The sequence below is a fragment of the Artemia sp. Qi Xiang Cuo genome, chromosome 2 (genome assembly GCF_049724085.1).
Source record: "Artemia sp. Qi Xiang Cuo chromosome 2, ASM4972408v1, whole genome shotgun sequence".
Lineage (NCBI taxonomy): Eukaryota > Metazoa > Arthropoda > Branchiopoda > Anostraca > Artemiidae > Artemia > Artemia sp. Qi Xiang Cuo.
The window spans coordinates 46,211,561-46,236,431 of NC_142795.1; the positions used below are offsets into that span (position 1 = coordinate 46,211,561).

At 36.9% G+C, this 24,871-nt stretch overlaps 1 protein-coding gene across 1 annotated transcript in view; it reads left to right on the forward strand.

Moving 5' to 3' along the window:
- The window catches only part of LOC148955282 (metabotropic glutamate receptor 5-like), a 412,763-nt gene that overhangs the window by 296,979 nt on the left and 90,913 nt on the right, over nucleotides 1–24,871 (forward strand). The window contains exon 13 of the mRNA XM_089106900.1: nucleotides 5,321–5,456. Coding sequence (XP_088963026.1) covers nucleotides 5,321–5,456 — 136 coding nt within the window. The remainder of the gene's footprint in view (nucleotides 1–5,320; nucleotides 5,457–24,871) is intronic.

Genomic DNA, 24,871 nt, shown 5'->3' on the forward strand with positions numbered 1-24,871 from the left:
GTAACTACAGCTACAACCTTTTCCTTAATCCCCCACTCAGTGGCAATTTTCAGAAGATGAGCTGTGATAGCATCAGCAGTATGCCTTTCTTCAATTTTCGCAGTAGTAAGCACGTTGCTGCAGAGGCAGCCTTTCTCATCAATGTAATGAACAGTGACAGCCATGAAACCCTCAGTTGCCCGGGAGGTCCATATATCTGTGGTAAGGGAAACCTGTCCTACTGTTTTTTAGCGCCTCCTGCAGTTTCAATTTCTCTATAGCATAGATTTCAGAGAGAAGATCTCTTGTCACTTTAGCTCGGGATGGCAAAGTATAATTGGGGTCAAGGCCCTGCACCAGATCAATAAATCCAGGATTTGAAACAACAGAGAGGGGTTGCATATCATTTGCAATGAATTTCACAACCAGTTTGTTCATTTTTACAGTTTTAGGGTGCTTTGCACTGTACTTGGTCTGTAGCAACGAGTCAATTCTCGGCTGCTTTGCACTTGGTGCTCCTGAGTCAGTCTGGTCACTTCTATCACGGGTAACTTGGGTAGGGTCACTAGCTTGACTCAAAGGTCTGGTTGAGTTTTGGTTATGTGATGGGACAATTTGACTTGAATCATGTTCATCATCAGATGGACACGAATCAGAATCAGGGTTAACACTGGCACCCCCGGCCGATGTACTTCCTTTTATGCTTTGGTATTGTTTTTGTGGTTTGTCTTGAGATGAGCATTAAGGTTGGTGGTATTTCCAGAGGTAGCAACACTTTTTTTGCATATTTTTCATAGTGCTGACTTATCCGATACTTTTGTAAAATATTCCCACAAAGGACTTGGCATTTTTCAAAAACTGGTAGAGACCTGGACCTGCAATATATTAAACCTTCAGAGGCAAATAGAATCCAATGGAACTGATTTTGTTAAATAAAGTGGTAGTACCAACCAGCAAATAATGGACCAAATGTGAGGATTCGAATTGGTATATAGGGTTGGATTTTGCTATGTACTCTAGATCAATAAGCAAAAGAAAATAATGAAAAATTACAGTATATTATCAGCTAAATTTCTAAATATCAAAGATTTGCCAAAATATCATATTTTGCCAATCTGTTTTACAGAAATGTTATCTACTAGTCCAATAGCCATGTAGCAAGACAATACTCTGATATTAATGAGATTTCAAAGTCAAGACAGTGTTACCGCCTAGAGTCTAGGCGGTAGAGTCTAGGCTAGACGAGTTGTCGGAAACGCATCTGCCTAAAGAATAATCAAATCAACCGAGTACAACCTGGAGAGGCTGTGACACTATCTAATTACCAAAGGAAAAAATCAACAGACTCATTCTTCCTGACTGAGCATAGAAGCAGCATAAAAACAGGACACACAAACAGGCAACATTACAGAACCCTTTAGTGCACTTCTACATTTTTGAAAACGCCCTCTGACTTACCCATTACATACTTCATACCAGCTTCATCACAGGGACCTATGCAACCTCGGACTGTTCGGACAAGAAACTAGTGCCGTGGTAATAGAAGTGTCAATCTAACCTTCAAACTATAATTTAAGCCCCTTGAACCTGTGTGGCAAAGGGAGGTTGTTAATTTCAGTTGAAGAGCTAAAATTATGGTCTAAAAGCTTGATTGATACTTTTTATCACCAACGTACGAGGCTATACCAGTCTGAGGTTGCATATTTACCTAGCATAGGTTCCCTGTACCTGACTTAAACCCTGATTTTTACGAGGTGGGCTGAGAAATTCTACTTCTACACTTACCCAGCTGGGAATCAATAAAAGTATTTTGGGTTATGGGGCTATAAGCCCCATAACCATCATTGTCACATCATCATTGTCACAATGATGATTTTATTAATAAACAGGCCTTAAGGGTGAGTATACAGTGTTGCGAACTTTTTGGTCAATGAATATGCCCCTTGAGCATCCCAAAATGTTTCCTTTTCAGCCAAATTATGTCCATATTTTGTCTATAATATGTCCGTAACATATCCATCTTGAAATCTCAAAAACTAGTTTTCTTAAGACTTGTATACCTCTTTCAAAGTAGTCAGTTTCAAAGTGGTCAGTGGTCAAAGTGTGCCCTCCTCAACGCCTCGCTCTTTACGCTAAAGTTTGACTTTCTCACAACTCTTTTTTTTAAACAATAAAAACTTTAGCGTAAAGAGCGAGACGTTGAGGAGGGCATAGCCCCTTTCATATACGGAATAATTTCTGTTTGTTTAAGTTTTAATGTCGCTCCTTACTTTCAGTTTAAAAAACTTTTTTTTTTATTTAAAGGTTGCGAAAGTGGGGGGTTTGGGGGGTGGCAGCCCCCCAACTGTACCTCCTAATCTCTGTACGTTTTAAGGTTCGAACTTGTGACTCAGCCTCTTTAACTCTTTAGAAAACATAGTTTTTTCAAATAATTTCTGCACATTTTTGTACAGTTTATTACTTATTATTGCTTGACTAACTGTTAGCTGATCGTGTCAGGAGTTATAGTTGGGGAGCTGCCGCACCCCAAATCCCCCGCTCTTGAAGATTCTTGTGTTAAGGCTTTTAATTCCTGAATACTCAAATCAAATACGCAGTAAGATTTTCTTTTTTCAACTTGTCTTCGAGCATGCGGGTATACGGCATGTTATCAAAGCAGTGGAGACTTACCTGTAACCTGAAGGCCGACTGTGATATTCTTCTGGAGACGCCTGTTGAGCCAAAGGATTTAATAGATTGGATTTAAAAAAGAAACTGAGTTTCTTTTTTAAACTTTAAATTCAATATAAAAAAAAAATCCTTTAACTGGGAATCGAACCCGGTTCTTCCGCCTGACAGTCAGTAGTAGCGACCACTGTACCACAGAGACAATTGTTATATTATTTTTAGTCTTTGCTATCTATTTTTGAGGCAAGCAAATCCCCACAAAACTTGATATTTGGTTTTTGGAAAACAGGGAAGGAGTGATCGGATTGAGCTGAAATTTCGAGAATAAGCTCCCAGGCCCTAGGAAAGCTTATTCTTTAAATTTCAGCCCGATCGGAAGACGTTAAAGGGGGGGCTATGGTGGGAAAATTTAACATGGGCTCTTATAGGAAAACGAGGTTTTTCGTAAATGTAAATTCGGGGATAATTTTTTCGGTCTGAAAATATCAAACGGCCCTAACAGGTCGAATTTCGCTTTAAATGATTCCTCAGTAACCTAGATCCGTTGATAACTGGGGCCTGTATGCGCGGCTGATAGAAAAAAAAGAGAAATGAACATTAAGTGGCTATATCTGTTTTTTGAATACAGGGACGAAGTGATCGGATTGAGCTGAAATTTTGAGGATAAGCTCCTAGGCCCTATGAAAGCTTAACCTCTAAATTTAAGCCCGATCAGACAGCGTTAAAGGGGGGCTGTGGTAGGAGGGTCGAAACTTCCGGCCTAGTTTACCCCATGAAGATAAAGTCGGAGGAGGATGGAATTTTGCACGTTTCTTAGTTTGAGCTTGGGCTACAAAATGCAATCACCTCCGTCTCTCTGCGACCTCTAGGACCGGAAATCGCTTAACATTGTGGTGGGTCGCCTCTTTAAAGAGGCACAAGTGTGCCTTCTTGATTCAACTTGTAAATATGACAAGAAAACTTGTTAACTGAGACTAATTACACATATTTGGAGGATATTGCACTTCCAGCATGAAAATGTACTTACCAACACAAACATGTTATGATTTTTTGAAAATTGCGGTAAATTCTAAATAAAACTAGATAAAATCGCACATTCCTGTTAGTTAACAAAAGTCTCAATCATTCCATTAAAAAACATACAAACTGTGGAATGATAAGGAATGACAATGTCATTGTTGTTTATTTCAACGTTTCTGGAGCATTCATTAGCTCTGTCTTATGAGTCATTGGATTTCATAGGTTATTCTTCTTCTTCTGGAAGATTTGGAAAACTTTTTTCTCTGTGGGACCTTTTCTGTTGGTCATTCACGAGTATACGGCGAGAAAAGCTGAAAATACTGGAAAATTCCGAAATATCGTTTTCGATATCGATATTTACGTTTCGATATTCGATATCGATATTTCGTCCGATATATCGATATATCGATATCGATATCGAATATCGCCCAACACTAATTATGTGGATCCAGCGTATAGTTAATGCTTGTTGTTTTAAAGATTCTAAAAAATGAGAAGATGGAAAAATATAATTTAATTTTGATCTAGACGTTGCCCTTATTTACCTGAAAATTTCAACTTAATACCGTAACCCGTTTCTAAGATACAGTATATATCCCATTTTGACAACCTGGATTTACAAAATATCTTTTGATTTGCTTTAATAAATATCTCAACATTCCCTGAAACGTCCCTTTGGCAACCAGGATGCTTAAACCGTCTTTTAATTATTTTTGTTTCAACTTCACTCTTTATATTCCTAAAAGTTTAAACTTAATACCCTTAGCCATTCTTGCAATTTTGCAGAAATGCCCTTTTGACAACCTGGATGCCCAGAGGGTCTTCTGATTTAGTTTAACACCCCTTCAACATTCCCTGAAATTTTCCACTTAATACATATAGCTGCTTCTGAGAAATTAAAGATACGCCCTTTTGGTCACCTGGATGCACATAGTGTCTTTTGATTTAGTTCAACATAAAAATAACGTTTCATATTACTGCCCTTAGCTGTTCCTGAGATATTGCAGATGCTTCCTTTTGACAATCTGGATAAACAATACCCCTTGGTGTTCCTGAGATATTGCATATATGTCCTTTTGACAACGCTAGAGCGTTGCCTCTTATGAGACTCCGGTTGGTGCAGCAGGAATGAAAAATTAATAACATTTTAAATATTATTTGCGGTTCTCTCTCTCTCTCTCTCTCTCTCTCTCTCTCTCTCTCTCTCTCTCTCTCTCTCTCTCTCTCTCTCTCTCTCTCTCTCTCTCTCTCTCTCTCTCTTTCGAAACTGTATTTTCCCAAAAATTGTATGAATTTTGCAACCAGCTACTAATCAGGATAATTAGTTGTTATTTAAGTGCGTTAACTTTCAACATTGAAAATTGATTGCTTTTAATTAAATAATTAATGGCGTGAGTTCATTTTGATATGCTAACAGAGAAAATCTTTCAACTAATTCAAATTAAACAAGCTGCTCCACTTTTAATACACTAGATTTATATATAAAAAGACTCGTCACAAAAGAGGATTTACACAATCTTTGAGAAACTACATTAAGTGCTTATCGATGGAATATGGTATGTAAAGCTCAAGTACTTCAAACACAGGTTTATACTATGCTTAAGCTTAGTCTAGATACTTGATTCAATGTAAGTTTAATTATGAATTTTTACAGGTTGCTGTTACCTTCGGGCTTATCTTCATTGAAGCCGTTATTATTTTTGGCCTACTATTTTATGAGCCGGCTGACTTCACGTTTTTCTATCCTATGGAGCACATGAAACTAATAAAGTGTGACACAACATTACTTGGTAATTTTTTACACTTTGTAAATTTTCATTTAATCTTTCTTTTATTCAAAAATGGACGATAATATTAATCTTAACATAGTTTTTTCTCTCCTAATACGTTTAATCTACTTTTTCCTATTTTTTTTTTTATCAATTTTCCCATTCATACGATTCTCCATCCATTAATTTACGATACAATAATTTCAAAATTCACATTCTAGCTACCCAAGGCGGCAATGGGCTGCTTCCATTCATTAGGCCTACAACATATAACGTTAAAATAAAAATTTACAATACATATACATTCTTGAACTTTAAAATACTTTTACATTTTCTTAAAACACTTCAAAACGCTTTTTACTACATTTACATAAATAAAACACAGACACAAAAAAAAACATAACACCAATTTTTTTCAAATAGATCACGTTTCATCACACTCTGCTTTGGCTGGGCCTTGCGTTATTGGGTAGCTACAACAATCCTCAAAAAAATTCCAAAAAATCAAACATTTCATAATCCAGGTGAATCGTATCCCCCTCAATACATAAAATAAACTCCACTAATTCAAATCGAACTCTTCAAATCTAAGACCTCAAATCTAAACTCTACAATCTAAGTCTCCAATACTTCAAATCTAAACTCTATATTTTTTTTAATCATACAAAATCCTATATTACTTCTATATTCCCTAAGACTATATTCAATCTAAACCCCAAACTTTCTAAATATTCAATTAAATTTAAATCCTACCTAATATACAAACTTAAAAACACTGAAAAAATCTTGAAGCTAACTATTATAATCTGAAAATTCTAATCAAACTCTAAAATCAAACACTTCGTTAAAAGTTCAAAATATTTAACATAAAATCTAATACTATTCCATAAATATATATTCCATCTTTATTTTTTTATACCAAAATTAGAAAGTCCCTTTTCTAACCTTCTACCTAGATCCTTCCACAAAATGGAAAAGCAAAAATCATACAAATATAAAACCTTAAACCCTTAAACCCTATAATTTTTTCTCAACTCTCCTTTTATTATTTTTTTTTAACATCACATCCTTGCCCACCAAGACGCAAAAACTATTCCCTTCTACTTTAGACCAAACACATCCCCAATTTTCTTACACTTCATAATCCTTATGCTTTTCCACTCTGTTTCCACAAGATCTATCACATCATAATATTCCTTCTGCTTTTCTTTTCGCTTCCACGTCTAATAACAAAAATACGATACTATGTACGCTATTGTCCTTATATATCGCTCATCATCTACTTTTAGGTACACAGCTTTCTCTAAATTAGCTTTATCTCTTTTACCTGTAACACTTGCCAATGAATTCCTCAGTCTGCTATATTTGTTTCTTGCTTTTCACATTCTAACACTACGTGACGTTGCGTTTCTAGTTTTTTCTCGCATAGCTTACATAGTCCATTACTACCATTCATATTCATCTTTGATTTTGACTCTTCTGTGAGTAACAATTATGCATAAAAACGTGTGTTCTTTAACTGTTGGTGGCAACAGGCAACTTTCTAGTAGTATGAAACTTTTGTCCACCTCTTTTTCACTATAACTACCATTTTCAATTATTTCTAGTGGATGAATCCAACACTTGTTCCAACATTGTTGTAATGAAAAGTTGTTTCATCTTACATTCCACATGTATGACCTGAAGGTCTCCACGATTTCTATGTATGAACACATTGTCTGTTTTCAATTTAGGCGGAAATTTTTCATTCCATATGCACTGGTAAATTGCACTCACAATTTGCTTTAGATGTGTCTTTTTCGGTTGTGAAACAAAGGACAGATTCCATAAAACTGGGCAAGCATAAGTATTCACATACTGGGACTTCTGGTGATTAACTTAAAAAAAAGTTTTTTTTAACTGAAAGTAAGGAGCGACATTAAAACTTAAAACGAACAGAAATTATTCCGTACATGAAAGGGGCCCTCTTCAACGCCTCGCTCTTTACGCTAAAGTTTTTTATTGTTTAAAAAAATAAGAGTTGTGAGAAAGTCAAACTTTAGCGTAAAGAGCGAGGCGTTGAGGAGGGTATAACCCCTTTCATATACAGAATAATTTCTGTTCGTTTTAAGTTTTAATGTCGCTCCTTACTTTCAGTTAAAAAAACTTGTTTTTTTTAGTTAATTTCTGAACGTTTTTTGAATTAATGGATTTTTGATTTTGGCTCACCGTACAAGAATAATTAAAACGAAATTCGCATATTAATTTTCCTTTTTTTGACTAATTGGCTTTCTCGAAATTTTGTTCTGATGTAACTTACGAATTAACTTACGTAACGAATTTCTATATTCGTATGTTTTATTACGTATATTAGGGAGTTCGCTCCCTAGTTAATACCTCGCTCTTTACGCTAAAGTTCGAATTTTGTTTGAATCACAAACCCCTGAATCCAAGGGTGGCTCCAAGATTTTTTTCGGGGGGGGGGGAGGTTTACTAATTTTTGACTCAGTTTTCGACTAATTTTACTGATTTTTACCTAGGTTTTACTAATTTTCGACTTATTTTCGACTCGGTCAAAAATTTCGGGGGGGGGGGTTCAAACCGGGTAACCCCCCCCCCTCCCTGGATACGGCCTTGCCCGAATCACAAAGGTTGGTTAATTAGAATAGATAGTTCTTTTGAAAATGCTAAAAAAAACTTTAACGTAAAGAGCGAGGTATTGACCAGGGGGCGAACCCCCTAATAACCCTATTAATTTATTTTCGCTTTCTGTTTTAACGTCGCGCCGTATTTGCCGTTTAAAACACTTTTTTTTTTATTTAATTTCTGATCGTTTTTTTTAAATAATGCTGGGAAATCATGGAAATTTCCCTTCCCCCAAGGAAATATCCTCCATGGAAAGTTCCTCCCCCGTAACCCCTACTCAGACCCCGACCCCAAATAGAAAAAAATTCCTCCTGAAAACACCTGTATATTTCCCAATAACCAATATTATATGTAAACAATGGGCAAAGTTAACAACTTGCAGCCCTCCCCCCGGGAACAGTGGGAGATTACGTCATCCTAAAAGACATATTAATTATATTTTTACTATGCTGAACAAAATGGCTATCTCAAAATTTTGATTGGGTCACTTCGGGAAAAAAATGAACGTGGGAGGGGGCCAAGTTGCCCTCCAACTTTTTTGGTCACTTAAAAAGGGCACTAGAACTTTTAATTTCCGTTCGAATGAGCCCTCTCACGATATTCTAGGACCACTGGATCGATATGATCACCCCTGGGAAAATAAAATAAAAAAAAACAAAAAAATAATAAAAACAAACAAACAAATAAACACACATCCGTGATCTTTCTTCTGGCAAAGAACACAAAATTCCACATTTTTGTAGCTAGGAGCTTGAAACCTCGATAGTAGGGTTTTCTGATACTTTGAATCTGATGGTGTGATTTTCATTAAAGTGCTATGACTTTTAGAGGTTGTTTCCCCCTTTTTCGAAAATAAGGTAAATTTTCTCAGGTGTGTAACAGTAGAGATGGCCCTAAAGGTCCCATCACTCACCCCTGCTGCCACCTACAACTTTTTTTACATAATTTATGTCTGTTTGTTGTCAGTGAGAATGAAAAAACAGAAATTTTGTCACTTTTATGGATGTTTCTATGGATGGTTATGTGTGTAGGTCAATTTATTTGATGTTTTTCATGGATGTCAACAATAATTTATGGATGTTTTTATGGTTTTTGTCAGTGAGAATGAAAAAACAGTATTTTTCTCATTTGAAAAAACAGGAATTTTGTCACATTTATGGTTGTTTCTTGGTCGGTTATGTGTGTTGGTCAATTTATTTGATGTTTTTCATGGATGTCAACAGCCGTTCATGTCTGTTTTATGTCTTTTGTCAGTGAGAATGGAAAAACAGGAACTTTGTCACATTTATGGATGTTAACATCAATTCATGTCTGTTTTATGGTTCGTTGTCAGTGAGAATGAAAAAACAGGAATTTTCTCACATTTATGGATGTCAACAGCAATTCATGTCTGTTTTTTGGTTTTTGTCAGTGAGAATGTACATGCTCGATGCGAATGTTATGAGATTGTTTGGCTAACCTAACCTGAGAAAATTGATTTACATAATCGGTGGGGGAATTACTGGTTCACGAAAGGGGAATTAAGAAACAATCATGGCTTCTTTGATCTTTAGGTTAACCTGACCTGAGAAATTGATTTACATAATCGGTGGGGAAATTATTGATTCACGAAGGGGGATTAAGAAACAAACATGGCTTCTTTGATCTTTAGGCTAACCTAACCTGAGAACTTGATTTACATAATCGGCGGGGGAATTATTGATTCACGAAGGGGGAATTAAGAAACATTATGGTTTCTTTGATCTTTAGGCCTGAGGGATTTATTTATTATTGTTGTTTTGGACAAGTGCATGCTAGGGATGAATGTCAAGGTGTCCTGCAATAGGAAACCGGAAGTACATGCATCCTTCTCAGCCAATCAGCGAGTCGGATACATCCTCCTTCTCAGCCAATCAGAGAGCTGGTTACATATGGTTTTCCCCGTTACATAACAATTCGCTCATTGAGATTTTGTATATAACGGGCATGCATTGTGATTAAATTATCAGAAAGTATTGTGACACAATTGAAACAACAATGAATGTGATTGGTGAACTTGAAGCCTTGGCAGCCACAATTAGCAATGTGAGTACATTTTCATTTTCTATTTTCGAAATAAAATTAATTTCATTTGTCACCCTCCACTATATTTAGGTAGGTGCCTGATCCCCCCGACAAACCTACCCTCCTGGCCATTTTTATACTCACTAGGAAACATAAAATATGTTATTTTTATTACCTAAACCTCCCACCCCTCCCCTCCCCCACTGATTTTACATGTATAATTCTTGCTAATAGAAATATTTCTCTTTTTTTCGATAAATTTATTCTTTCTGTATGCCTATCAAAAATTGACATTCAACTTCTGTCTATTCCCATAGCTATTAATAAACCATTTCCATTTAAGCCACCACAGCCATTTACTTGACTCAAAAAACATTTTTTCGCAATGATTTGAACTGCTGACAACCCACAATTTCATTTACAGCATATTAATACATAACGATAGCGACTTAACCAAATTGTTTCGAGAATAAAAAGGATTTGTTTTTCTCTTTATCAAGTTAGAATGGTGTTAAGCAAAAAGAGATTACTGTTTATTAAGCTTGTGGATTCGTAACCTGTATTTGCTAGAGACGAGGTGAAACGGGTTTATTTCCAAAAATAATTACCTACAATATATTTAGGAAATTGATGAAAGGGGGGGGGGAGGGGACATGCCTCAATTCTATCACCATTATTGTAAAATGATAACAAAGTGTTTGCATGAAAAGTAAGGTTAGGTTGGGATGTCTATGAATAAGCCTTTTTTTTAATTAATTAAAATAACATTTGATTTCTGAGTTTAGTATATTTTTACTTTTTGCTTTACTGAAAATGCTGGCGTGGGGGGGGGGCTTTCTTAGTGATACATTCTTTTCTAGACCAAATTATGGTTCGTGTGGACGGTGATACTAATTTTACTTCTTTTAAAAAAGGGGGGAAATTATTTCAATTCGAACTTTTTGATCTTCTTTAAGGCAAATTGTGAAGGATGTCCGACACCGCCATCCAGTTATAGAGCAAGGGCTAATAATGTGGGCCCTGCGAAGGCGACAGTCATACAATATGGTCGCTGGCCGAAGCCTCCTAAACAAGTGATGCCTGCCCAAGCCATGCTGGATTGTGAAATCATTTGTACATCCGCCCTACTCGGAAATCTAATAGCTGCCCCATCATTGATAGATCAGGAAGCTACCCATGGGCATGCTATGTCAGATTCATCCGACGTCCAAGCCCAGACGGATTGTGCATATGTAAGCATTTTTTCCTACCTATCATATAGAAATATCCGCTAATTTCTTCCAACTTTCTTAGGCATTTTCTACATGCGTCATTTTCGAACATTGTGTAAAAGTATATCTCAGCGGGATATTGAAAGATTTTTCCTCCCCAAAGGAAAAATAATGTTCTCCCCTTTTGAATCAGGTCAAGTGCATGTATTCACCCTTTGCTAAATTAGATTAGTGAAGCCAAAAAAAAATGCTCTATATCCCGATAATAAGTAGCAAAATCCATTGCATTATAAATTGCTCTATTAGCGAATGGTTCACATTGCCTCTACAAAAAAAAAAAAACTTTCTATCGGAATGAGTTGTGTATCATGAGAGGAGATGGCTATCCATTTCAAATCATGTTTTTTTGTGTTTTTTTTCTCAGAGCAGATAAAGAGTATTAATATGAAATTTTATTTGGAGGTATTGTTTGAACAATATCAAATTGCCGCCTTCTATGTCATGCGACGTTTTATATGCGACTGTAAATATCTTATACTAATATAAGATATGCTATGGGCCGGGGAAGAGTCGCGGGAAGCGTCGCGGGATGCGCTGCGGGACCAAAAAGCGCCGCGGGAAGCGCCGCCGGCCCCGAGAAGCGCCGCATGGATGCGCCGCAAGGAAGCGCCGCAAGGATGCGCCGCGGGCCTGAGAAGCGCCGCGGGCCCGAAAAGCGCCGCAAAAAAAAATGCTGATTTGAACACTTTGAAAATAAACTAATTTTTGAACAAATTGCCGCCTTCTATGTAAAGCGTTGTTTTAGATTGTAAATATATTAAGTTGGAACTTTCAGTTGAATTAACCAAATGCTACTATTAAGCGTGTTTAAGCAACAATAATCCAAATTTTAACAGTAGGGCTCATTTGAACAGTTTGAAAATAAGTTATTTTTTTCATTTATAGGTTGGACGTGCATTGGTCTCATACTCACCATCGTCATCGAGTGAAGGAGAGGAAGAACTCATTGAAGGGGCAATGGAGTTTCACGACAATGAAACATCAGCTATCTATGACTGGCATGGTATCATTAACTCTGATGAAATACCTTTTAATATTGATGCTTTTCTAAGTAATTATTTCAATGTAGAACCTAGCACAGTTGAGCAAGGTAATGTTCCTGAGGCGGACTTGAGTCCAAATACCCTACAAATTTTAGAGGATTTCACAAACGCATTAACAGGGAACTCTCCTCCCACTGATTACCTACTTCAAACAACTGAAGTGGAGCATAGCCAAAATATTGTTGAACAACTTGGGGGACGGGGTACAATTTTTCCGGATTTTCATTTATCCAACACAATTTTAAATAATATAGTTGTTTTCACTGCAACGTTTGGGGATCCATTTAATTCACTTATGGGGGGAAATTTTGTGTTTGATCCTGTAGAAATTGTGCATGACTATGTAGATAAAATTCCTGCACTACTGGAGAAGCAAATTAAGTTGTGGGGGGGTAGGGATTCAATTAAGGTTTCTGTTGTTTTAAAGGTTTTTTATTTAAATGAGGGGAAAAGTGAAGTTTATTATCATTATATACATTCCGAGATGCGCGTAATTTACCCAAAATTTAGAAAATTTCGAGGAAGTTTTTTCGGATTGGGTAGGGCAAATTATTGCGCATCTCGAGAAATATAGCGAAAACGGGAGCAGTAATGTAGTTTTATTTATTGAAAATTGAAGCAAAAATATTTGTAGCTTTAAGAAAGATTTTCTTTTAAGAGGGGGGGGCTAGGTCTGATAGGGATAATGTTTTAAAATATAATCCAGATCTAGTAGGTTGTCGTGGTGTCCAGAGGATCTGTTTTTAAACAGATCAAAATTGTTTCAGGTATTCTTTCCTCTCATCAGCATACGAGCCTCTAGCACGTGAAGCAATCAAGATAAATTTAGATCACTGGGCTGTGCATGGGAGGGAAGGGTCTAATTTCCCAATTGTAGATTTCTCTTGCTTAGAAGGAAAATACCCAGTAACGCTAAGATTCATTGATATTTTTGAAAGGGCTAATGCCCATTTAAATATCGGCGTTACTGTGGTTCAGTATGAAACCTAATTTGAAGATGGGACTCGTTCTAAAAAGAAGGGGGTGGTCTTCCCCGTAAGGGCCCCGTCAACTGAGTTGGTCAAACACTGTGTTTGGTTGTTATACACACTACCTAGTGACTCTAATGCACTTGGTCATTTTAATCCGATTACTGACAAAACTAGCGTTTCTAGTGAGGGTAAAACTAAGGGGACCCATTTCTAGTGCCCACAATATCTGTATAGATTTTAAAGTGAACTTAAGCTGCGAAGTCATATGAGACACTGTAAACGACTTGGCTACCAGACGGTGGAAACGGTTTCAGGGGATAGGGCCATTCTACGCTCCAAAAATTTCCAAAATAATCTTCTCCATTGCAACAAAATATCTTTAGACTGTGAAGCTCAGCTGGTGGAGATGAACGATCCCCAATATCCAAACCGAATCAAAGAACACCAGGCCATTGCAGTGTCTTATGCTCATGCGCAAAGAGACAGTTCTAACATCATGTGGTTGTTAGAAATAGTTGAGACATTGGATGAGAACGAGTGCAAGGTCAAGGCACTGACTAAACTAATTGGCACAGCTAATGGCAATATTTCTCGTTTGAGAAATTCCCATTATCGAATGATGCTGTCTGCAGAGGGTCGTCTCGCGATTAAAAATCAAAAAATATGTTGCGTTTGTAAGGGGAGTTTGTAGAGGGGGATAAGGGGACTAAAGGGAAAAGAGGGGGAGGGGGAAAGTCAGAGACCATGATCACTTGTGGCAGGAAATATCCTCGGGGGGTAGTAATTTTAGGGGGGTAGCGCATCAATCGGGTAACTTAAATGTTAGCCAACAGTTTTTTTATCCCAGTTTTTATCCATAATTCTAATTATGACTTAAAATTTATTTTACCAGCACTGGCACGTATGCACAGGGAGGAAGGGGGAGTAGACAGTCCATGGGTAAATAATTCATTTACCTATAACATTATTCCCAAATCGGCCGAGAAGTTGTTGCTTCTCGAACTGAAATGGCAGGTAGTGGATAATGGGCGTACGTGCTGGAATAAAATCAGGTTTTTAGATTCCTTTAGTTTTTTTCCCAAGTCATTGAGTCAATTTATTCAAGTGCAGAAAAGCGACAATTTTGATAGCTTTCCCTTGCTTAACAGCACTTTCCAGACAGTGAAATGTATGACCTATTAACCAGCAAAGGCGTATACGCAAACGATTATTACTGTTCTGGCGCTCGCTTAAGCGAGGTAAAACTACCTCCAATTGAAGCTTTTTAAAATTAACTAACGAACAGTGAATGCTCAGCCGAGGATTTTGAGTTTCCCAAGAAGGTGTGGGCTAAGGGGAATTGTAAAAATGGGTGGGATTATTGTAGACTGTACTTGGCCAGTGACGTTTTAACTCTGTTGGATATAGTCTGTAAGAATACAGACCAAATCTATTCAGAGTTCGGGTTAGATATAGGATATTATTTTTCTACACCTCATTTAGTGATGGATTTAATTTTAAAAATTAGCAGGGAGGAAATAGGCCTAATCACTGACGTAGATCAACACCTTTTTGTAGAGCGTTCAATGAGGGGGGGGGGTATGTTTTTAATGGGGACCGTGTCCTGTCAACCGATCCGAGCGGACAAAGCACCGGTGCAAAGTCAAATGCAGTGTTCTTTGACATGAACTTATTATACCCCTTGACAATGTCTCACTACTCTTTGCCATGTGGGAACTATAAATGGCTTGAAGAGTCCATGTGAGTTCCCTGACATTAACACCGTCGAGGATCACGGACCGAAAGGATGGTTCTTTGAAATTGATGGTAACATTCCGCTAGCGCTTCACGATTCCGTCAAAGATTTTGTTTTTCCCTGTATAAATCGACCCGTGACCTGGGACTCGCTGAGCCCCTACAATCGATCATTGGTTGAGGATATGGAGATGCATTGGACCCCCTCTAAACAAAAACTGATTGCTGATTTGGACCCTAAGGAGAATATCGTTGTTCACCATGTGCTTTTGCACTGGATGGTGAACAATGGTTTCAAGATGACTAAAATACATAGGGTCCTGCAGCTCAATCAGCGACCATATTTAAAAACGTTTATCGATACTTTTGTCGATAAACGCTCTAGGGCAAACTCCAAGGTAGAGAAGGAATTGTACAAGCTCATTCTAAATTCAGCGTTTGACAAATTATGTGAAAGCGTACGTAACAGATCTCGCTGCGACGTCATGACTGACCCTCTAGAGTGTGCACGAATTATTGCCGATCCTAATTTTACATCATTCACGAGCATAGAGGCTGGCATGGTTCTTCTACACAGGAAAAAGCGAAATGTGGTACTGAACAAGAATATAGCAGGCGGTAGATTAGTACTAGAAATTTCAAAAAAGCTCATGTTGTTGTTCTTTTACAATGTGTGCAAGGTGAAATGGCCACGGGAGGGGGAGGTTCAAGTTTACTATGGCGATACAGATTCTCTGCTGTTAAAGGTAAATGGGACTGAAGATTTATTGGGTGATTTAGAAAAGGGGAGCACATCAGCTCGCGGATGGATTTCACCAACTGGAATCCATCCCTCTAACCCGAGTTGGTGAAACGTCAAGCCCCCAACCAGCTATTAATGTTAAAATAAGAGACGGGGAGTGATTTGATATCCAGGGGGTGTTCCCGGGTCCCAAAGTTTATTGCGTTGAAACACATAGTGGGGATGAAAAGAAGACATGTAAAGGGGAACCTACGCACTTTGTAAAGAACAATTTCAACATGAGTGCGTACAAAGACTGTTTAGAAAGTAGCCTAGTGCCAAGAGCACAAGTGCTTGCAATTCGCTCTCTACAGTATAGAAATTATACTGTTAGAGTGGAAAAAAATGCAATGTCATGTATATCTGACAAAGTTTATGTGCTCGAGAATGGTGTGAGTGTCCTGCCTCATGGCCACTATCGTATTTCAGACCGAGTTGAATACATAGACTATCGCAATCAACTTGGTCTGGATAAACTAATCTGACTAACCAACTAACCACCACTTACCCAACTCCCCCCCCCACGAACCACTAGAAGGGACGACAACGAGCATTTTTCCATCGCGACTCCCGGGGGGGGACCCGGCCCATGCCTAGTTCCTGGGGAGTGGGGGGCCCTATCGTTAAATTCACTACAATCTCGAACTGTACTAGTGCATGTTACAAGTGTTTTTTGTTGTTGTATAGAAAAGTATTGATGTACAAAAAAAGTGCTGTAGATGGACAAAAGTGTTGTACAGAAAAGTGCTGTAGCCGGACAAAGGTGTTGTACATAAAGTGTTGTACAGAAAAGTGTTTAAAGACAATAAGTGTTTATTTATAAAGTGTTATCATTGTTCATGTTGAACAAATAGAGTTTTCAAGTTGACCGTGAAATTTTGTCAGGTTGAACAATGGTTATCATTGTTCATGTTGAACAAATATTTGTTTTCATATTTCCGTAATAAATGCTGCGAGGAAATATTGTTTTTGTTGTTCTTGACTAGATAAATCACTGGGGAAGTTACTACTTATTCATCGGAAACGTAGGATTTACAGTTAGTCATAGCCCGACTGTTGTCAACAGCATGTGTCAATTTAAAACACCCTTTAGATCGTTTCTGTGTGGGCCCTCAATGTCGGGGAAAACAACAATTTTAGCTAGAATAATTCAAAATTGCGATAAAATGTTTTTGGAAAAACCGAAAAAAATTTACTTTTGCTATAGTATTTGGCAGGAGTCCTATGATAAAATAAAAGCTATTACCACATCCATACCAATACAATTCATAAGAGGACTTGATGTTTTCAATAGTATTGAACCAAACTCGTGGCTGATTATTGATTATTTGGCTGAATCCATTGAACAGTTCTCACAGCAAAGGTTGCAACTGTTCACTGTCCGATCTCATCATGAGCACATTTCCATAACCCTAGTTCTACACAATCTGTTTCATCAGAGCAAATGTATGCGAACCCTTGCTTTGAATTGTACCATCTATACTATCTATCGAGTTGTTCGTGATTCTAGCTCACTCATAACTCTCGATAAACAGATATACTCCGGCACCCCAAAATTTCTGTTGTCAGCGTACACTCAGGCGACTAGCAAGCCCTACGGTCCTATCTGCCGCATAAGGATTCTCAACCTTCAATCACTGCCTCATTGAATCTATTCAATGCTGAAAATGTTGATGTGAGTGTCAAGCATGGATACTATGAAAAATTTTATCCACTACAACCCCTCTCCGATAATATCCACTTTCAATTTTATTCCAATTAAGACTACATTATGAAAATGTCTTCAACATTTATAGATTTACAAATGAAATTCTGGAAATCTGATAACACTATGCCAGTTCGAGCCGAGGGTATATTCTATGAAAATTGTATACTACATAATTTATTTTGTCAAATTAGCGTATATATCAACGGTACACTGGTGAGCACAAGCAATCATCTCTCAAATCATGCAACCTATATGCCACTCATGTTGATGACACCCAAGTCCTACAAAGAATTGAGAGGCGCCTCCAATGGATATGAATATATTACTAATACTGATAGTACAGATGCACTTAAAAGTGCTACAACTCGTGAATTACATCTAGTTGGGAAAATATATCATGAAGTGTTTAATGTAAACCAGTGGTTGCTGCCCAATGTTAAAGTTGATATAAAACTGACGCTTGCACCCTCAAATTTCATTTTGAGAAAGGAACTTGTCGTCAATCCTAAAGTACGCCCTTTCCTCACTTCAGTAATATTCCATGTACACAGACAACGGGTCATGAGTGCTGCTGCTTTGGCAGTGGATAAGCTAAGAGCCAATGGAAATAATATTAAACTACTTGTTCCTCATACAATCACAAATCAACGTCATATTACCATGGGGTCACGCGCCTTCAGCAATTCATCTTTTATCAATGGTGAAATTCCGTCAAAACTTGCATTGGCATTTTGAAAGAGCACCGGTGCAATAGAATCATGGACCGAATGTCCACATAAATTCGAAATGTTTGGACTTTCATCTCTTGTGCGCAAAGTAAACGATATCCCACTCTACAATCTATCTTTTGATAAATCCTATAGAACATTGCATGAGTTGACCATGCAAACCCTAGATCATGATTTGCAACTATTTGAAAATGGTATACCTGAAGAAATGTTTTCTATAACACATAGTATCATTGTATTGGATTTTTCTGGCACACAGGATATGAGTATATTCGGTACGGAGAGTATGCGTTTAGAGGATGCATTTGCCGACCCATTGGATGAGAGTATTGCACTAATCTCACTAAATCAATATGAAACCTATTGGGAAATCACTCCCGAAGGCTGTGTTCTACTAGACTTGGCGCCATGAGCACCAGTCAAATAATCAATGTATTTAATATGGACCCCTACATGTCCCAGTACAAATCCTATTGTCTACCCTCAGACTATCTTGGAAAAATTCAAAGTGTCAACAATACCTTGATTATTGTTAATAGCAGTCCATCGACTGTGCTGACGGGTCATTGGCTGTGCATCTTTCAAACAATGAAGACGATTGAATTTTTTTATCCTCTTGGCCTACCCTATACATTCTAAACGCCTCACATCAGCAACTATATTGAGAGCAGTGGGAAAACTATTATTCAAAATCGAAAGAGGGTGCAGGATCTAGCGACTAAAAGCTGGGACTTCCCTGCAATACTATATTTTGTGTTCCGATGTCGTGGCTATACTTACACGCAGTTTCTCCATATTTATGGTGACAATCCCCGTCTGAATAACTTTCTAGATCAAAATATCCTCTCGGACCTATACAGCATTGATTTCAGTGCCCTAAGAGTAAAAAGCTTTAAAAATGTTTGTGAATTTGTTTATTAATAAAATGCATATATACAACAATGTCTTTAAATCCTCACTTTTAGATTTCTTCATCGGTGTATAGGCAACTGTCGTGAACCACTAATGCTGGTAAATCATTTGTATTCACTGTATATTGATCTTGATTGACTGCAAAGTCAGGGTAACATTTTCTGCAGTACAATGTAACTTCACTCTTGTCATATCTCTGTGCATAGTCAATGATACTATTTGCATTCATATTATGAAATTCAAGAGTTTCAATCTGTGTATTTGAAGCAATATCACATACAGTGTTTTCAAGTGGTGAATCATATTCTGTAACCGCCAACTAAAAATTACTTGGTTTATGGTCATAGTAGGCAGTGTCGTCACAGCGCTGACGTAGAAACCAGATTGTCCTGTTACTCCAACAGTTGAATCTTAGACCAGAGTCCTCTTCCCAGAATAATTTAAATCCACGACGATACCAATCTCGTAGAAATACACTAAAATCACGTTTAGGATTCTTTCCAATCATAGCGGGGTAAGTATTCTCCCACTGATCACATTTATCATGGTGACAATTGGAGCACAGGTGCCCTCTAGGGTGAGAGTCACACACCTCCTCAAGACATGAATTACATCCTTTAATTTGTACTGCATAGTCTCTGTGTAATTTGTAAGGATTATATAATTTACACTTTTCACTATAGTCATCAATAATTGTACAATTCTCACATTGAGTCCAACTGCCAAGAGTGTACATGCACAATGGACATATATAGAACATTTTTTGGTTTCCGATGTCAACTCTCTCACAGCCAAAACGAAACTGATTGTCTTCGCTATATAAATTCAAAGTGGAGGAAAGGGGAGAGGAATAACTCTATGACGCTACCTCTTTCGAAGGAGGAGCCATCTACAATGAATCCATTGCCAATGATTTCAAAAGTGTATCCACAATATGATTCTACTTTGTTCCAATTAATGTATCAATAAATTGAGTATAAGCATTTGAATCGTATTTTAAAAGTTTCATACATTAATCCGATGTCGGAGAATCAGTTTTCATTATATTGTCAAGTGTTCCCTGAAAGAACATCCTGCGTTGAAGAGATAGCTTGAAAAAATCGTCATCCAAAATCACATGTTTTTCCACAAAAAATAGATTAAATATAATTTTCTCTTTCTCAAATGTATTAATTTTTCAGTCCTTTCACTTTTACTGCTGACTCTAGACTGACCAGAAAAGAAAAGGACCATTTTCGAAACAATTTTATTGGATAATTATAACATCAATAATACTATGCATGTACAATTAGCGATAGAGTTTATTGTCTTTGATATGTTTCACTAATTCGCTTAAAGCACATTGAAGTCTATTCACATCTGCTGTATCAACTTTTGCAGCGAAACATAATTGATCTTATATTTTAAATTTTCTCAAGGATATCACATGTTTCGCATTTACTGTATCCCATTCCAGACAAAGCCGCGATCCTTTCGTAATTACCACCGGAATGTTTGGTGCTCTTGTATTATTACCATCAACACCACTATCAACTTCTAATAGGGTAAACATTCCACTCGCCATCATAAATATATATCCAAATAAACTATTCTCTTTGAATTCTATTCACAGACTAATAAAACTATAGCAAAAATCCTTTCCTTATATTCACTCCGCCGCTACTATGTAAGCAAGCCCTCTGATTGGCTGAGAAGGAAACACGTGATCTAACTGTTTCCTGGAAACTCATAACATTTGCATCGAGCATCAACAAGATCTTGAAGAAAGTTTCATTGACCCTGTCCCCATTGGACTCGATAATCCATCAAAGTGAGAAAGTTCCTGTTTTTCCATGCTCACTGACAAAAGCCATAAAACAGACATGAACTGCTGTTGACATCCATGAAAAACATCAAATAAATTGACCAACACACATAACCGACCAAGAAACAACCATCAATGTGACAAAATTCCTGTTTTTTCAAGTGAGAAAAATACTGTTTTTTCATTCTCACTGACAAAAACCATAAAAACATCCATAAATTACTGTTGACATCAATGAAAAACATCAAATAACTTGACCTACACACATAACCATACATAGAAACATCCATAAAAGTGAAAAAATTCCTGTTTTTCCATTCTCACCGACAACAAACAGACATAAATTATGTAAAAAAAAGTTGTAGGTGGCAGCAGGGGTGAGTGATGGGAGCTTTAGGGTCATCTCTACTCGTAACTTTTGATGGGTAAGACTAAACTTGATGAAACTTATATATTTGAAATCAGTTTAAAAATTCGATTCTTCTGATGTATCTATTGGTATCAAAATTCCATACTTACCGTTCGTCACCACGAACTGTTTGAACAGTCAGATCTCTTCCATATCCTTGTCTAAGGGCATTTTTGAATTTCGATATTGTATTTATCAAATTTTCACTTTCTGTTCGGCTCCAACTTCTTCAAAAAAACCTACCCAATATTTTAATTTTTTCTTTTCTCAGGATCCCCTCACAAACTTCTTCTACTTCGTCTCCCAATGATAGCATTTCACGCTTATTTCTATTGAGCTGTAGCTTGAATATGTCACAATATTCAACTATGCACTGAACGGCCACTTTGAAATCATCTTCAGTTTCTGCGTACGTTGTCGGACCCTCTACAAAACTGTTCAAGTTCATTGCCATATTTTCTATTTATAATGCCATTTATTTCCTTTTCTAGATATTTATTTTACGGGTCAAAATATAGTTCTAACAGTAAAAGATTCAGCGGGCATCCTTGGCGCACTCCAGCTTCTGCTTCAAATTTTCCTGTAACATCGCTATTCACACAAATTACTTGTACTACTTTTTCAATTATCCTATTTATCCATTTTATGAATGTTTCGTGGATACCGTAGTAATTCATGATCCATACTAGAATATGTTTCTTACTTTATCAAAGGCCTTTTTAATATCATAGCTCGTTATCCTGTACTTTATTTTCTTTTTTTCCTTTCGACTTCCTGCTTGTATTATTACATCTCTTGTATTAGCCAATACATCTGCTGTTTAACGGTTTTCTAGTCCTCCTCTTTGGTTTACACTTAGTATGGATGGTAGCACCTTTTTTAGACGGTTTGCTAATACTTTAGACATAATTCTGTAATCGCAATCTGTGATATTAACTGGCCTCCAGTTATTGAGGTCTTCAGGGTTACCTTTTTTCGGTATTAATTTCATCATCCCTAAACACTGTATCTTGATATAATCGTTATTTAGTAATTCATTAATAATATCTGCCAGATGTTCTGCGATTTCTTCGACATGTGTCTTATCAAATTCGGAAGGTGTTCCATCGAGTCCTGGTATTTTATTGTTATCCGTTTCCATTATAGCTTTCTATATTTCTTCTTTTGTTAATTTTGCCGTTAGTATATAATTTTCTTCCTCTGTCACTTGATTATATTCAATTTTCTAAAAGAATTCGTTGACTCTCTCTTTTTCTTCTTCTTTCTCTCTTGTAAATACATTCTTCAAGAAGGATTTTACTTCTTCCATAATTTTTAATTTAAAAAACAAGTTTTTTTAACTGAAAGTAAGGTGCGACATTAAAACTTAAAAAGAACAGAAATTATTTCGTATATGAAAGGGGCTGTACCCTCCTCAATGCCTAGCTCTTTACGCTAAAGTTTTTTATTGTTTTAAAAAATAGAGTTGTCAGAAAGAGTTAAACTTTAGCTTAAAGAGCGAGGTGTTGAGGAGGGGACAGCCCCTTTTATATACGGAATTATTTATGTTCGTTTATGATTTAATGTCGTTCCTTACTTTCAGTTAATTTTGGTTTTTATTTAATTTCTGAACGTTTTAAAGTTAATGCAGGTTTTGATTTTGGCTCACCGTACAGGAACTTTTGTTCCAATTCTTTAAAATGACCGCTTAATCCCAAAGCCCGTTAATTAGAATAAATAGCTCATATGAAACTAATAAAAAAAATTTAACGTAAAGAGTGAGGTATTGACTAGGGGGCGAACCCAATCATATGCTTAATAATTTCTGTTCGTTTTAAGTTTTGATGTTGAAAAGTTTTCAGTTGAAAACTTGCATTTTTATTTTTATTTAATTTCTTATGTTTTTTTAAATAATGCTGTTAAATCCGGCACCCCTACACAGCAATATCCCTTCCTCCATGAAATCTTCCTCCATGAAATCTTCCTCCATGAAAAGATCACTTACCCCCTACCCCCCCCCCGCACTACCAGAAAAAATTCTCCCTGAAAACATCTGTATACTTCCTAATAACCAGTACTATATGTAAACATTTTTCAAAGGTCATAAATTGCAACCCTCGCCGGGGAGTGTGGGGGATTAAGTCATCCTCTAAGACATATTTATTATATGTTTCGACCATTCTGAACAAAATGGCTATTTCCAAATTTTAATCGGGTAACTTTGGAGGGAGGGATGAGCATTGGAGGGACCTAGATGCCCTCCATTTTTTGGTCACTTAAAAAGAGCACTAGAATTTTAATTCCGGTTTGAATGAGCCCTCCTGCGATATTCTAGGACCACTGGGTAGATACCATCACCCCAAGGAAAAAAAGAAAAAAAACAACAAATAAACACGTATCTTTCTTGTGGCAAAAAAAAAATTCCAGATTTTTTAGACAGGAGCTTGAATCCTCTACAGTAGGGTTCTCTGATACGCTGAATCTGATGGTGTGGTTTTCATTAAGGTTCTATGACTTTTAGAGGGTGTTTTCTCCTTTTTTTGAAAGTAAGACTAAAGTTGATGAAACCTATTTATTTGAAATCCGCATAAAAAATCTGATTCTTTTGATGTATCTATTGGTATCAAAATTCCTTTTTTTAGAGTTTCAGTTACTATTGAGCCGGGTCACTCCTTACTTACAGTTCGTTACCACGAACTGTTTGATATCTTTCATTTTCTCATTTGCTTCCCCATTTTTCTTTTTAATTCTTTTAAGATTAGTTTGTTTTGCTTGCTTTTTCTCCTGGCAAATAAGTGTTGTTGTTAGTTGTTCATTCCTTATCTGGTCCTCGCATTTTTCTCTTAGCCTATAGGCTTCTGTCTTCTTTTGTTCTATTGCTCTTATTTCTAATAGAGTCTCGAAGTATTTGAACTTTGGAATTTTCTTATTTCAATTTCTACATTCATTTATCTCTCTTTATAGTTCACAAGCCATTCTATAAAGGAATTTCTGATACTATCACTAGTTTCTGATAATTCTAGTGAAATTATCCTTACCTCTTGCGTAATTCTGGACTTCATCGTCTGTTTCCAGTATTCGGGTAGTAACTCGGAATCTATTTCCTTCATCGATTTCAATATCTTCCCTATCTTTGTCTTACATTCATCACTTCTTAAGATTGCAGTATTCATTTTCTATGTAGATTTCTTTCTTCTTCCTTGTATTTTTTCATTTTTGTTTGTCACTAACACTGTATTGTGGTCCGTGAAAGACATTCTCTTGTGTTCTGGGTTTACAATACTTTGTAATATTACTCTTGATGCATAAACTCTATCAAGTCTTTCTCCCCCTCCATGTTTTCCTACCCAGTTTATTCTTGTAAAGCTGTTTATCCTCTTAAGTTCCTCCCAGACATCTACCCGTTTCAGCCCATTTATTAGCTCGAC